The sequence below is a fragment of the Conger conger genome, chromosome 16 (assembly GCF_963514075.1).
Source record: "Conger conger chromosome 16, fConCon1.1, whole genome shotgun sequence".
NCBI lineage: Eukaryota > Metazoa > Chordata > Actinopteri > Anguilliformes > Congridae > Conger > Conger conger.
Window position 1 is genome coordinate 40,045,043 of NC_083775.1, and position 14,893 is coordinate 40,059,935.

The 14,893-nt window shown below is 49.6% G+C and overlaps 1 protein-coding gene across 1 annotated transcript; it reads left to right on the top strand.

Annotated features, from left to right (window-relative positions):
* The first annotated feature begins 224 nt into the window (after nucleotides 1–224).
* nlk1 (nemo-like kinase, type 1) lies at nucleotides 225–14,701 on the top strand. The gene is made up of 11 exons (XM_061225302.1): nucleotides 225–1,709; nucleotides 2,188–2,317; nucleotides 2,538–2,593; nucleotides 2,919–3,025; nucleotides 3,932–4,017; nucleotides 6,261–6,470; nucleotides 8,477–8,578; nucleotides 9,970–10,056; nucleotides 10,389–10,587; nucleotides 11,411–11,504; nucleotides 11,889–14,701. Exons 1-11 carry the CDS (start codon nucleotides 1,402–1,404, stop codon nucleotides 11,935–11,937), a joined length of 1,428 nt encoding a protein of 475 aa, XP_061081286.1. The 5' UTR covers nucleotides 225–1,401; the 3' UTR covers nucleotides 11,938–14,701.
* Nucleotides 14,702–14,893: the final 192 nt, after the last annotated feature.

The following is a 14,893-nucleotide window of genomic DNA, read 5'->3' on the forward strand; positions in this document are numbered from 1 at the left end:
ATTTTTTGAAGAAGGCCTATGTCCGATTCGGGCCACAGGAAATGGAGCGTTCCACGTAGGAACACTCGGACCCGGCGAACAATACACTGAGCCGCGCTTCAACACCCATTGTTTACACCGGCGGTCCACCCCTCCCCCACTCCCCCTCTATTATTTTTCTCTCCATCCCCCAACTCCTCCTCTTGCATCCTTTCTCATAGCGTACTATCTCTTCCTTTCCCAAACAGCTGATTTGTGAGTGCGAGAAAGACTAACCGGATAAAACATAGCGGAATTAAAAATTGCGTCAAGCAACGGAATACTTCACCTAGGTGCATTGTATCTGGCGTATTTTCCGTTTAGGTAACCAGCTGTGTCCGACTGCATAATCTTTGTTCTAAATTTTATCGGATGTGGCCATCTGCATCGGTTGCTACAGTTTCAGTTTGTCGCGGTGTAAACACGTCTGAGGCAGCGTAATTTTGGATTTTTTTACATTTTTGAGGCACTGTTCGCTTGCTACTTTGTCTAAACTGGGAATTATTGTAAAAATATAGGTCAGAAGAAATGGTAACAATTGTAGCCTAGTTAGCTGAGCTCGCTGGGTTTGAACATGGCAACAATATCAACCTACCAGTTAGCAAGCTAAACATTCAGTCGTATTTTACGCAGTTTTGGCTAGCTAGCAACGTTTAATTTACCTGAAGTTAGCTATGCCTTAGGTGGCTTTTCACATTTTGGATAACAACTAGTTTGTTGTAGTTTGCAGCTTTAGTTGCCATATTGTTTTTAAAGCGGTTAACTTTGCTAGCAGTAGTATAGCTAGCGGCAAATAACCCACTGGACGCCGGGAAAATAAAACAATGCGATGGACCGTTTAAGCACGGAGGCTACGCTTGGCATTACTTTGTTCCCGATTACCGATGTTCACTGGATCGGTAGTGTTTAATTCAGTTGACTAACTGACGCCTTTAGCGTTATGCTTTTTATTTATTTAAGTTAGTTAAACTGCTTTATTTTAAACACTTCGATGAGTTGCGCTATTTGCTTCTTCGTATATAACTAGCCGACCAACATGCTAGCTACTAGCTAAACGTTAGATTGAACAAGCTGGGGGCTCCAAGAAGACGGTGGCTAGTTGGAACTATTTTAGATTTTCTGGTCATTTATTTTTGTACTGATGACTTGTTTTATATGCACGTTACTTTCGCTACCTCAACAAGTAAGATAGATGTGCTAACGTTAACATATCGTTAGCGGTGTAATATTGGGACGGTCTATTGTTTACATTTTTGCGATGAGCATGAACTGCTAGCTAAATGTTTAGCTCGCAAATGTACAGAAACGTTACGTTAATCTAGCTAGCTGGCTATATAGCTAGCTGGCTATACCGCTCATCCGTTTAGCAAAAATCCCGGTGAAATGGCATTCCACAGTGCGAGTAGGCAGTCTGTGTGCGGTAACGTTTTTCCAGGATCTGAGATAGGCCATAAGTATTTCGGTGTAAACACTTCTGCTGGCGCCACCTCCACCGGCCTCGGTGCCACACCGAACTCGAGTGGGCCTACAGCACCGGCAGGAACCCCCCGCCACCCGTCTGCGCTTGGTGGAAGCACCGGCGGGGGAGCTGCGGTTCCACAGCCCCATAGCAACCCCGCCAGCGAGGTACCGAGTCCCGCGGAAATGGAACCTGATCGGCCAATTGGCTATGGAGCTTTTGGTGTGGTTTGGTGAGTCTTTATTTGCTGAAATGGCGCATTCATATCAGAGCTGAATGAAATAAATTTGCTGAATTTATTTGCATTAAGGTCTATCTTCATGGTCATGTCCATGTGTAACGTTACCTGTGACTAGTTATCGCACTGGTTGGTTTAGTTATATATGGTTGTTAGTCAACGTTGAGCTGTTAGTGTTATATATTTTGGTATTTGCAAATCCAGTAAATTGGATCACCGACATAGCGCGTCGCTAGCTTGCAGGATAGTTGTAAACACCTGTTGTAAACCACTTATTTGTAGCATAAACACATATTTTTAACCACTTAAGAAGTAGCTGAGATTTTTTGCAGACTGACCTACACATTTAATGTCAACAAAAGGTCGAATTTCTAATGTTAGCTTCGACGTGTGCTATGTGTTTGTAAGATGGCATACTGCTGCTACATCGCTGATCTTATGTCACCACGTACACCCCCCCCCCCCCCCCCAGGTCTGTGACAGATCCCAGAGATGGAAGGAAGGTGGCTTTGAAGAAGATGCCCAATGTCTTCCAGAACCTGGTCTCCTGCAAGAGGGTCTTCAGGGAACTTCGAATGCTGTGCTTCTTCAAACATGACAATGTGAGCGTTGAGGTTGGGTAGGTGGCGGGCACGTTGCTGCCGCCACCATCCTTGTTTATCTGTCATGTGGGGTTGTGTGTAAATTAATTGAAGGGTATTTCCCCCCCATTCCTTATGCTCTCTGTTTCTGGCGTCGGCTGGGTGGGTACAGGGTCCCCCCATGGGGAGGGTCTGTTGTGTTGGGCCCCGGGGTCCTGAGCTCTCTCCTGTGCTCTGATAGGTGCTGTCTGCCCTGGACATCCTGCAGCCACCGCAGATCGACTGCTTCGAAGAGATGTATCCTTACGGCATTGTGTGCTCTCTCTAGTCTATCTTTTGCAAGCTGTTGTTGTTCATGAGCTTGTACCCCTGTCTCTTACGTTGGATTCATCCTATTAAGTCATATGCTGTTATATGCTATTCCTTCAATGAAATGTTCCCTCTGATTCTCACATTCAAGCTCCAGATTAGTGTATTTGGCAGGGGCGGTCACTCGCATTATGATGTCATGCTTTGGGCAACCTATGGCCTTGTAGCTGAGGTGCATGACGGCAGCGAGCGTGCACCACTTTGAGCCGCTGCCATTTTGTTTCCACTGTTTCCTTTAACCTGGCTCATACAGATATGTGATCACGGAGCTGATGCAGAGCGACCTCCACAAAGTAATCGTGTCTCCTCAGCCCCTCACTACCGACCACATCAAGGTCTTTCTGTACCAGATCCTCAGAGGTAAGAAAGGGAGAGTGATCACTGTGTGGCGGGCTGTGTGGCGGGCTGTGTGGCGGGCTGTGTGGGGGGCTGTGTGGCGGGCTGTGTGGCGGGCTGTGTGGCGGGCTGTGTGGCGGGCTGTGTGGCGGGCTGTGTGGGGGGCTGTGTGGTGGGCTGTGTGGCGGGCTGTGTGGGGGGGGCTGTGTGGGGGGCTGTGTGGTGGGCTGTGTGGGGGGCTGTGTGGGGGGCTGTGTGGTGGGCTGTGTGGGGGGCTGTGTGGTGGGCTGTGTGGGGGGCTGTGTGGGGGGCTGTGTGGTGGGCTGTGTGGCGGGCTGTGTGGCGGGCTGTGTGGGGGGCTGTGTGGTGGGCTGTGTGGTGGGCTGTGTGGTGGGCTGTGTGGGGGGCTGTGTGGTGGGCTGGTTTAATGCAGAGGAGCAGTGCGCTCGCTGTGTTGTCACTGATAATTGGACCAAATGTGTGCTACCTTTATATTTTAGTGAGTGGTTTTGCAATGGTAATTTTGGAAACCCTTATTACAACTTGGAGCTGCACTGTGAAATGAATAGACTGGTCTCCTGTAGCCATGATACCCAGAGTGAGACTTGGAAAAACTAATTAATTCCCACCCCCTCGGGACATTTGTTATTGCTTGATTTGGAAACCCTCTGAACACCAAGCTGCATTGTGTGGGCAGAATGTCTGATTCTTTTTTCTTTTTCTTTTTCTTTTTCTTTTTCTTTTTCTTTTTCTTTTATTTTTATTTCCCTGAAATAAAGTGGAGATTAAAGCACTCTGCGAAAGGAGCCTGTTTAAAGGGGCAGACCTCCCAAAAATTAAAATAAAGGTTGTCACTTACCCAGAGTACTATATAACTGTGTATAATTATTCACATCTCCGTAAAACTTTCTTGTGTAACATGTTTTACAGGGCTGAAGTACCTGCACTCTGCTGGCATTCTGCACAGAGACATTAAGCCAGGGAACCTCCTCGTCAACAGCAACTGCCTGCTGAAGGTACTATATCTCCCCCTGGCCCCTCCACCTCCACAGTGCCTCCCCCTGGCCCCTCCACCTCCACACTGCCTCCCCCTGGCCCCTGCACACTGTGCCTCCCCCTGGCCCCTGGCCCCTGCACACTGTGCCTCCCCCTGGCCCCTGCACACTGTGCCTCCCCCTGGCCCCTGGCCCCTGCACCTGCACCTGCACACTGTACCTCCCCCCTTGCTCTGCCCGTTTCTCTACTGTATTCATTTTGAATCTAGTGGTTGCTATGACGCTCTGAGTGAATTTCGATAAGAAGAGTGGAGCCTTGTACCGCTGTCTCGTGGTGTGTAGCCATGCCCCAAGACAGTCCTAGTGTTTGTGTTTAGAACGGTTTAGCGACAAGTATAAGTGCTTGTTCTAAGTCTTGTGACTGGTTAAGACGTTCCCAGGCCTGACCTGGCTGCTGGAGGAAGAGAGAGCGCAGAAACCGCGGCCCCACCGGGCGAGCGCTTTCAGTGTGGCTGAAGATCCAGCACTCGGGAGCTGGAAGGGCTTCTCGGATATCGTCTTGTTGATGGAAAAAGCGAGATTTTCCCCTTTCCCCATTGTTTTGTAACGTTAAGCCTCTGGTTCCCTGCCTGGCGTCTGAAGGGCCAACCTCGTGCCCCGGTTACTCAGCTGTGCCACAGAGGAAGTGTGACTCTGCTTTTCCTGTTTCTGTCCTTTCCTGAAATGTATATGTAGGCCAGTATCATCACTGTGAGCTGTTCTGACCAATCAGGGCCGGTGAAGCATCTCAGAGCTGGGGTGCTGTTCTGGGATCAGTGTTCCTCTCCATGTCCTGAGCGTGCCTGACCGAGCTGCCACTGTGACCCGCTATATGGGCTGGCTGCAGTCCCTCATGTGGTCAGAGGGGGCGCTGTTGTGTGTTGACACAGTACCCTCCCCTCTGAACTGCGCACTGCATCCATCCATGTTTCTTTACCTGCTAGTTTAATATTTGTTTGCCTCTTACCATCTCAACCTATAGGCCAGCGGAGGATGGGCATCCCCCTATTGCCGGGTTCCTCCCAAGATTTCTTCCCATCTGGAAGTTTTCTTTCTCGCTATTGTTTAAGGGTTTTTCTCCCCACTAGGGAGTTGTTAACCTCATGTGCTATTTGGGGGCTCAGGGCTGGTCTGCAGAGGTTTATGGACGTTTATCCACCATGCCCACCGCCGACGTCTGCAGAGCAGCCTTCTCCAGCCCTGGTCCTGGAGAGCAGGGTCTGCTGGTTTTCACTGTGACTCTTCACTTAATCAGAGCGGTTGATTGCACAGTGAACACACCTTACATGGTTACCTGGGTCTCAACAGGGTGTTGATTTTAAGGTGAAAACAAAAACCAGCAGACCCGGTAGCTCTCCGGGGCCAGGGTTGGAGGCTGGAGAGGTTTATAGACGGCTTCTAGGTGGCGTGTGGCCGAGGTCTCTGACAGGGCCTTGCTGGTGACGGTCACCCTGAGCCAGACTGTGATTGGGCTGGTCAGGCGGCATGCTGTCAGGTGTCTGCGTTTGGGAGTCTGCTCAGGGACGCTCCTCCTGCCAGTCCGAGGAGAAGAACTTGCTCTAAAATTATCAGTAACTGGGACAGGTCCTTAAAAAGGCTGCTAAATACACTAACACCCTGGCTGGTTGGAAGCCCAGCATCAGCACAGTCACGTATAGGAATTAATAAAATGGTGGAGGTGGACAAGCGTTCTTCTACTAATTATGTTGGGAAGTCCGTCGGGAGGTTTCCGTATTTGGCGAAGTGTGTGACATGGCCTCACTGGGAGATTCTCTATTGGCCGACATATATGTAAGCAGGGCCTCAGTGCATTCACATTAAACCCAAGGGGGTTTCCATGGTAACCCTGTACTGTCTGTGCTGCTGAGCGGTAGGGCCCTACTGCCTTGCGGTGCCAGTTAAAGGGTTAAGGATTTGAATCTCTGTTTGTTTTTTTGTTTTTTTCCCCCATCGTTCCTCCGTTACCATTGGAAACCGTACACCTTACATCTGTTTCTGGCGGTGTTGGCATAGCCTTGCTCGTCAGGTACGGCGCTATGCCTGGGGACCACCTCAGCCAATGCCCTTGCTAACCTAACACTGGTTAAAACTTCCAAAACCAATCGGATTGCAGGAATACTTCTCAACGCCTCAAGCTTTCATTGATGTCATTGTCTCTGCCCACGCTGTGGGACCGGAGCGTACCTTGTTTTTGGTTAACGGGGCGTTTCATCCACCGCTTCCAGATCTGCGATTTTGGGCTGGCCCGGGTGGAGGAGCCAGACCCCTCTCGCCATATGACCCAGGAGGTGGTGACCCAGTACTACCGCGCCCCCGAGGTTCTGATGGGCAGCCGCCACTACGGCTCGGCCATCGACGTGTGGTCTGTGGGCTGCATCTTCGCTGAGCTGCTGGGCCGCAGGATTCTGTTCCAGGCGCAGAGCCCCATCCAGCAGGTACAGCCCAGATGAAGCCCTGTTAACCCCATCCAGCAGGTACAGCCCAGATGAAGCCCTGTTAACCCCATCCAGCAGGTACAGCCCAGATAAAGCCCCGTTAACCCCATCCAGCAGGTACGGCCCAGATAAAGCCCTGTTAACCCCATCCAGCAGGTACCGCCCAGATAAAGCCCTGTTAACCCCATCCAGCAGGTACAGCCCAGATAAAGCCCTGTTAACCCCATCCAGCAGGTACAGCCCAGATAAAGCCCTGTTAACCCCATCCAGCAGGTACAGCCCAGATAAAGCCCTGTTAACCCCATCCAGCAGGTACAGCCCAGATAAAGCCCTGTTAACCCCATCCAGCAGGTACAGCCCAGATAAAGCCCTGTTAACCCCATCCAGCAGGTACAGCCCAGATAAAGCCCCATCCAGCAGGTACCGCCCAGATAAAGCCCTGTTAACCCCATCCAGCAGGTACAGCCCAGATGAAGCCCTGTTAACCCCATCCAGCAGGTACAGCCCAGATAAAGCCCCGTTAACCCCATCCAGCAGGTACGGCCCAGATAAAGCCCTGTTAACCCCATCCAGCAGGTACGGCCCAGATAAAGCCCCGTTAATTCCATCCAGCAGGTACAGCCCTGATAAAGCCCTGTTAACCCCATCCAGCAGGTACGGCCCAGATAAAGCCCCATCCAGCAGGTACCGCCCAGATAAAGCCCCATCCAGCAGGTACGGCCCAGATAAAGCCCTGTTAACCCCATCCAGCAGGTACGGCCCAGATGAAGCCCTGTTAACCCCATCCAGCAGGTACGGCCCAGATAAAGCCCTGTTAACCCCATCCAGCAGGTACGGCCCAGATGAAGCCCTGTTAACCCCATCCAGCAGGTACGGCCCAGAAAAAGCCCTGTTAACCCCATCCAGCAGGTACAGCCCAGATAAAGCCCTGTTAACCCCATCCAGCAGGTACGGCCCAGATAAAGCCCCATCCAGCAGGTACGGCCCAGATAAAGCCCCATCCAGCAGGTACAGCCCAGATGAAGCCCTGTTAACTCCATCCAGCAGGTACGGCCCAGATAAAGCCCCATCCAGCAGGTACCGCCCAGATAAAGCCCCATCCAGCAGGTACGGCCCAGATAAAGCCCCATCCAGCAGGTACGGCCCAGATAAAGCCCCATCCAGCAGGTACCGCCCAGATAAAGCCCCATCCAGCAGGTACCGCCCAGATAAAGCCCCATCCAGCAGGTACAGCCCAGATGAAGCCCTGTTAACTCCATCCAGCAGGTACGGCCCAGATAAAGCCCCATCCAGCAGGTACCGCCCAGATAAAGCCCCATCCAGCAGGTACGGCCCAGATAAAGCCCCATCCAGCAGGTACCGCCCAGATAAAGCCCCATCCAGCAGGTACCACCCAGATAAAGCCCCATCCAGCAGGTACGGCCCAGATAAAGCCCTGTTAACCCCTTCCAGCAGGTACGGCCCAGATAAAGCCCTGTTAACCCCATCCAGCAGGTACAGCCCTGATAAAGCACTGTTAACCCCTTCCAGCAGGTACGGCCCAGATAAAGCCCTGTTAATTTCATCCAGGAGGTACAGCCCTGATAAAGCCCTGTTAACCCCTTCCAGCAGGTACGGCCCAGATAAAGCCCTGTTAACCCCATCCAGCAGGTACGGCCCAGATAAAGCCCTGTTAACTCCATCCAGCAGGTACGGCCCAACTTAGCTCCCCGGAGGTTTGGTTGCATTCATGTTGTTCACGTAGTTCATCTGGGACATTGGAACCTGGTCACAGAAACACACACAGGATCCCCCAGGTGAGCTGCAGGCGGGTCATAGATACGGGAGGTCGACGCTGCTCAAGTGAATGTTAATCTGCCATGACTTTGAGCTGCCTCTGAGGTGTGTTTCATATCCGCAAAGGTAATGGAAACGCAGTGTGTTTGATGAGTGTGTCTCGTGCGCGTCTCGTGCACGTCTCGTGCACGTGCTTGCTTTGAGGCCTCGCTCTCTCTGTGCTCCTCCAGCTGGACCTCATCACAGACCTGCTGGGGACCCCATCTCTCTCTGCCATGGCCTCGGCCTGCGAGGGCGCCCGCGCACACATCCTGAGGGGCCCCCACAAACCGGTACTGCTCGTGCTCCTTTGTTTGTTCATTTTAAAAGGGTCTGTCAGTGTAAAGCCTGATCTATACTCATCCCCCGACCCTCTTTCATGTGACGAAAACGACGCATTTCTGGCCTTTCCACCATATGCCACCCCTGTAGAATTTCATGTCGCGTGTCAAACCTCGTCACGCAGCGTTGATTGGACAGCCGGATGGAACACTGAAATTCATTGTCACGCCAGGCTCCACCTTATTTTCAAAAATGTAAACGTCATTGTTTGGCATCTTGTTACCATAGAGACCACATAACTGGATAAAGCCAACCTTCACCGATGTATAATGTGGTCTCACGCCACTTGTGGGTTGTATAAATCAGGCTTAATAATGCCGTTAGCAAGCTGGTGTAACAAGCAAAACATACAGTCCAAATGAAATGAGTGAAGCACTCAAAACGTCAAAATCTTCAGACCTGGCTTTGCACTACACACATTTTGCCTTGTGTAATTACATTTTAATGTTCTGTTTTTCTGTCGTGATGATGAACAAATCGAAAACTCTTAAGAACAACTGTGCTGTAAGGATGTTTTTCACTTTAACGTATAACAAAATAAAATAAAAAAATAAAAAAAACTTTAAAGTTAATTTGGCAAATTAAGAAAAAATGGCCTCACTTCCATATTGACTTATTTTGTAGTAAAATGATTGCCATTGTGGATGACCTTTTGTGTAAGCGCTGTTGCCCTGGGGTGTGTGTGCAGAGCTGTTTGTGTGTAAGCGCTGTTGCTCTGAGGTGTGTGTGCAGAGCTGTTTGTGTGTGTAAGCACTGTTGCCCTGGGGTGTGTGTGCATAGCTGTTTATGTGTGTAAGCGCTGTTGCTCTGGGGTGTGTGTGCAGAGCTGTTTGTGTGTAAGCGCTGTTGCTCTGGGGTGTGTGTGCAGAGCTGTTTGTGTGTAAGCGCTGTTGCTCTGAGGTGTGTGTGCAGAGCTGTTTGTGTGTAAGCGCTGTTGCTCTGGGGTGTGTGTGCAGAGCTGTTTGTGTGTAAGCGCTGTTGCTCTGAGGTGTGTGTGCAGAGCTGTTTGTGTGTAAGCGCTGTTGCCCTGGGGTGTGTGTGCAGAGCTGTTTGTGTGTAAGCGCTGTTGCTCTGGGGTGTGTGTGCAGAGCTGTTTGTGTGTAAGCGCTGTTGCTCTGGGGTGTGTGTGCAGAGCTGTTTGTGTGTAAGCGCTGTTGCTCTGGGGTGTGTGTGCAGAGCTGTTTGTGTGTAAGCGCTGTTGCTCTGGGGTGTGTGTGCAGAGCTGTTTGTGTGTAAGCGCTGTTGCTCTGGGGTGTGTGTGCAGAGCTGTTTGTGTGTAAGCGCTGTTGCTCTCGGGTGTGTATGCAGAGCTGTTTATGTGAGAAAGCGTGTCTCTCCCCAGCCCTCGCTGTCTGTTCTGTACATGCTGTCTGACGGGGCCACTCACGAAGCTGTGCACCTGCTGTGCCGGATGCTGGTCTTTGATCCCGTAAGTATGACAACCAGGAGCTTGTGGGAGCGCTAATGCTGACAACGCTGTCAATTACCGTGTGTGTGTGTGTGTGTGTGTGTGTGTGTGTGTGTGTGTGCAACCATGTGTGGGTCAGTAACAGTGTGTGGGTCAGTGATGGTGTGTGTGTCAGTGACGGTGTGGGTTAGTAACAGTGTGTGGGTCAGTGATGGTGTGGGTCAGTAACGGTGTGTGTGTCAGTGACGGTGTGGGTTAGTAACAGTGTGTGTGTCAGTGACGGTGTGGGTTGGTAACAGTGTGTGTGTCAGTGACGGTGTGTGTCAGTAACAGTATTTGGGCGGTCCCGGCAGGTGAAGAGGATCTCTGGGAGCGATGCTCTCTCGCACCCGTACCTGGAGGAGGGCCGGCTGCGCTACCACACCTGCATGTGCCAGTGCTGCTACTCCGTGTCCAGCGGGCGGGTGTACACCCGCGACTTTGAGCCTCCGGCCGAGTGCCCCTTCAGCCACAGCTACGAGCAGAGCCTGCTGTCAGTGTGGCAGGGCAAAGGTGTGTGCCTCCGCCGTGCCTCCCTCCCTCCTTTCTCCCCCGCTCTTTCACTGTCTCGCCCCTATCAAGCCCCCTTCCCATCCGCCTTTTCATCTCCCGCCCTTCTCTAATGGGAAATCACCTCCATTCCAGACCGGGCGAGGGCCCAGTAAATGACGTTGTTCTTGCAGTGAATTTGCAGTATCAGCAAATAGAAACACTTCATTCACGTTCTGGAAACATTTGAAATGGTGGATTCTGGCGCTGTCCCAACATGCGGTGCTGTTGCACACAACATATCTGCACTGACTACAGAAACACAATAAAGACAACGCTTGGTTTGCAGTCAGCTGCAAAACCAGACTTCATGTTGCATTATGTTTCTGTAGGTGATTTCAAGTTAGCACATGATACACACTGATAGCAGTTCATTGCTACCTAACTAGCATTCGGTGTATCGCCGCCGAATAGTAGCTACCTACCAAACTACTTTTTGGCGGATACTAGCTATGAAAACCGATTTGCTGGAATTGGCGGGTAACTTTAAAACCTCTATCGAAACATTTGCTTGTTATAAGAAACTAATTTCAATTTTAAATGCCATATTATTCCCTCACCCCCCTTTCTGCAGGCTGGTCTCAGTAGACCCATTCCCATTGTGGTAGCTGTGAATCGTTGGTATAATCTGATGGCGTCGTCATATTGGCTGGCCCTCCCCGTGTCTCCCCGTGTCTCCCCGTGTCTCCCCGTGTCTCCCCGTGTCTCCCCGTGTCTCCCCGTGTCTCCCCGTTAAGGTCACGGTGTCTGAATGTGCTGTAGTAATGAGTCTCCCCCTCCCTCTCAGAACTCATTCACCGCTTCATCACGGAGCACCAGCAGGGCAAACGCGTGCCACTGTGCATCAACCCGCAGAGCGCCGCCTTCAAGACCTTCATCAGGTGGGCTGGAGGGGGGTATGGGCTGAGGCTGCATTTGGATGGGGTGGAGGCTGCATTTGGATGGGGTGAAGGCTGCATTTGGATGGGGTGGAGGCTGCATTTGGATGGGCTGAGGCTGCATTTGGATGGGGTGGAGGCTGCATTTGGATGGGGTGGAGGCTGCATTTGGATGGGGTGGAGGCTGCATTTGGATGGGGTGGAGGCTGCATTTGGATGGGGTGGAGGCTGCATTTGGGTGGGGTGGAGGCTGCATTTGGATGGGGTGGAGGCTGCATTTGGATGGGGTGGAGGCTGCATTTGGATGGGGTGGAGGCTGCATTTGGATGGGGTGAAGGCTGCGTTTGCATTTGTAACCCTGTTCTCACGGGCACTCTTCTCCCCCAGGTCCACTGCTTGGCATTCCTCCAAAGTGTCTCGGAAAGAGGAGAGATGAAGTAGGGGAAGGCTGCTGGGGAAAACAGACAACCAGGTTCAAAACGGGAGGATACTGAACCGCGAAGTGGAGTAATTTCAAAACTGGGATCACCTGTAAAATGTCTGACAGGAAATTATGTGGTGGAAATGACATGCTAACCTCACGATCAAGGGGGGGGAGGTACAAGGGCACAAAAAAAAAAAATTTGAACATGCTGCTGAAACTTAAGCTCCAAATGTTAGGGAAGTGAATAACAGAACTTAAAAAAAGAAAGAAAGAATAACTACTGATAAATATGGTCTATGAGAAGGGGGAATCTAGTGAAGGTTTCACCCTTTTATGTTAATATTTTACTGAAGCCAGCTGCAATAGGACTCACTGACCCGTACTACGTGTGGCAGCGCAGTGTCCTGCTCCGGACGGCTCTACACAAGTATGGTCCGCAGCTCTAAGTCCCACTGTGTGCTATTCCAAAATTGTATTAAGCAGTATACTCAGTTACATAACAATACATTGCACTATAATATAGAGCAGTATATTGCACCATATATAAGTATATTGCACTGCGCTGTAGTGTCTCATGGTGGCAGTTTAGTACCGGAAACCTTACTGCTGTTAACGGCCCAGGTTTAGGGCACGAAACCAATGCTGCACACTCATCAGGTCTGCATCCGGGCACCGCTGCTACCTGCACACCTGCACCGCTGCGACCTGCACACCTGCCCTGTCCGATTGGGGGATCCAGCTGTAGGTTAGTAGGGTTTCAATGGAAGATGGAACCCGCGTTCAGAAGCCGTGTTTCCCCGACCCGTATGTGCGCCATTTCGGCGAGGACCCCTACGCTTTTTAGAGTTCAGCTTGTGTTGACTCTGGCTACAAAACCAGGAGGTCGCAAGCCAGACTGATGCTTTTACTCACTAGCTCACGCGTTTTATTGCGTTTCTGTAAATTCGCCAAGACGAATCGGTTTCATCGTAATTTCGACGCTTTTCTGAAAGCGGCTCTGTGGCTATTACTGAAGATATTATTTTACACGTGATAAACAGCTTTTCCGAAAACGGGACAAAATGAGTGTTTTGGCTGGGATCGGACATTTTGCTGTCTTCCCAGGTTGGTTTACGGTAGACCACTCGAGAAAATGCAGCATGGTGAAATCGGCATGGTGGAAACACGGCTATGGGCAAGGAGCAGAGGTGTAGGGCACGTTACTCTGGTCCCCTCACCACAATAACCCGAATTGTAAAATGACACTTCTTTATGGCAGTTGGTTGTATTTGATCGGGGTTCTTTCATCGTCTGGTGTTCGTGAATGATTTCAGTTCACGGACTTGATTCTAAGTTTGATTCTGACCGTACTTATAATATTTCTGAAACATAGTTTCACTTCGGTGAGAAGTCCTCGAACACAAGACCTGATGTGTTGTGTTGCATTCGATGTTTTACCGACCTAAAGTGTATTGAACTGGGCTTGAACAGCTGTCCACAGTCGCATGCACTTGCTTGCACGTGCTGTGTACGGGTGTGTGGGGAAGGGCAACGTACAGTGTACAACCGCTGTGAATTATATTTCAATACCTCAAAACGCAAGGGATCAAAAAAATAAAATAACAGACTGGCCTGTGTATAAAACCGTACAATTATGTACTGTACTGTGACGATACCATTCTAGTCTACTGAACTACACTGTACTGTAACCTTATTAGATTTTACTGGTATTCACTCGTCTTTCTGCTCCCTGCACCCCTCGCGTTCGCAGAGGGGGAGAGAGAGGAGCGCGGGAGTCGGATGAGGGGGACGCTGTGGAGATTGCTGCTCTTGTGCTTTATCATAGGGACTTGAGAGGTGAGGTCACCCATCTCAGAATTAGAACCAGGCTTGGCGTGCGGGTACCTGAATTATGTTTGTTTGTTTATTTGTAAAGAACACAAAGTTCAATGTAGGACTTGAAGTGATCAGCTCTGGATCTGCAGAAGCCTGTATTTAGACGGCGAGAAAATGGCTGCAAGACCGGTCGCCTTGGGCAGGAAAGATGCACCGTGATCAAGAATGTTTTGCAAATGTTTCTGCATGTTTATTTATGGAGCAAAAAATAAATCTATTCGACTGCAGTGCAATGGAAGTTCTGACCTATGAACCCTTGGGTGAATAGTGATCCAGTTTGAATTATTTTAGTTTAATTTTATTTTTTGTATTTTTATTTTATTTTATTTTATTTTTCTGTTTTTTAGATTTTGTGTCTGTGGATTGTGACCTTTTTTTGTACCATTTTGATATTCTGTGTTTGGAAGTCAGAGTCTGAGTTGAAGAGATGGATGTGTGTCGTTTTGTAGGATTGTTATTTTTCTCTTATTGTGCGTGCGTGTGAGAATGAAAGGGTACAATGAGGGGATAGGAGAGATGTACAAACTGAAGTCCTGGAGTGGGTGGAACTGTAGAAAATCTTAGATGTGATGGGCATTTTTTTCTTATTAAAAATGTAATATTTGTGTTATAATGAACATGATTCTGATAATGAATAATAATGTCTTTGATATTTTGTGTTGCCATTCAAAAATAAGTTTTGGCTTTTGTTTTTCCGACAAATACTTGAATTTCTTAAAAAGATGAGTGAAGTGGTGAATAAATGATTAGACACTGGACTGGACAAGGTCTTATTGTGCTCTTTCATCAGCTGTGTTAGTTGAGCTCCGTTTCCATCTCTGTTTTTGCTTTAAAGGTCATATGATGCAGACAGTCACCGCCCTGGAATATTCTGAATTGCATTAAATGTTTTGCTCTGTGATTGGTGGAGATTGCTCCTACTTTCCAAGGCACAGTAAAAGTTTATTGGCTACATATTGACGGCTAAGATCTTGTTGGGTTGTTATGGTGAGGACATTACATACTTTTGGTTGATAATTTATGCTTCTCCACCACCACAATTGTTTTCAGTGGCACAGTATTTAACCTAATGCACTTTATTACCACTTATTTT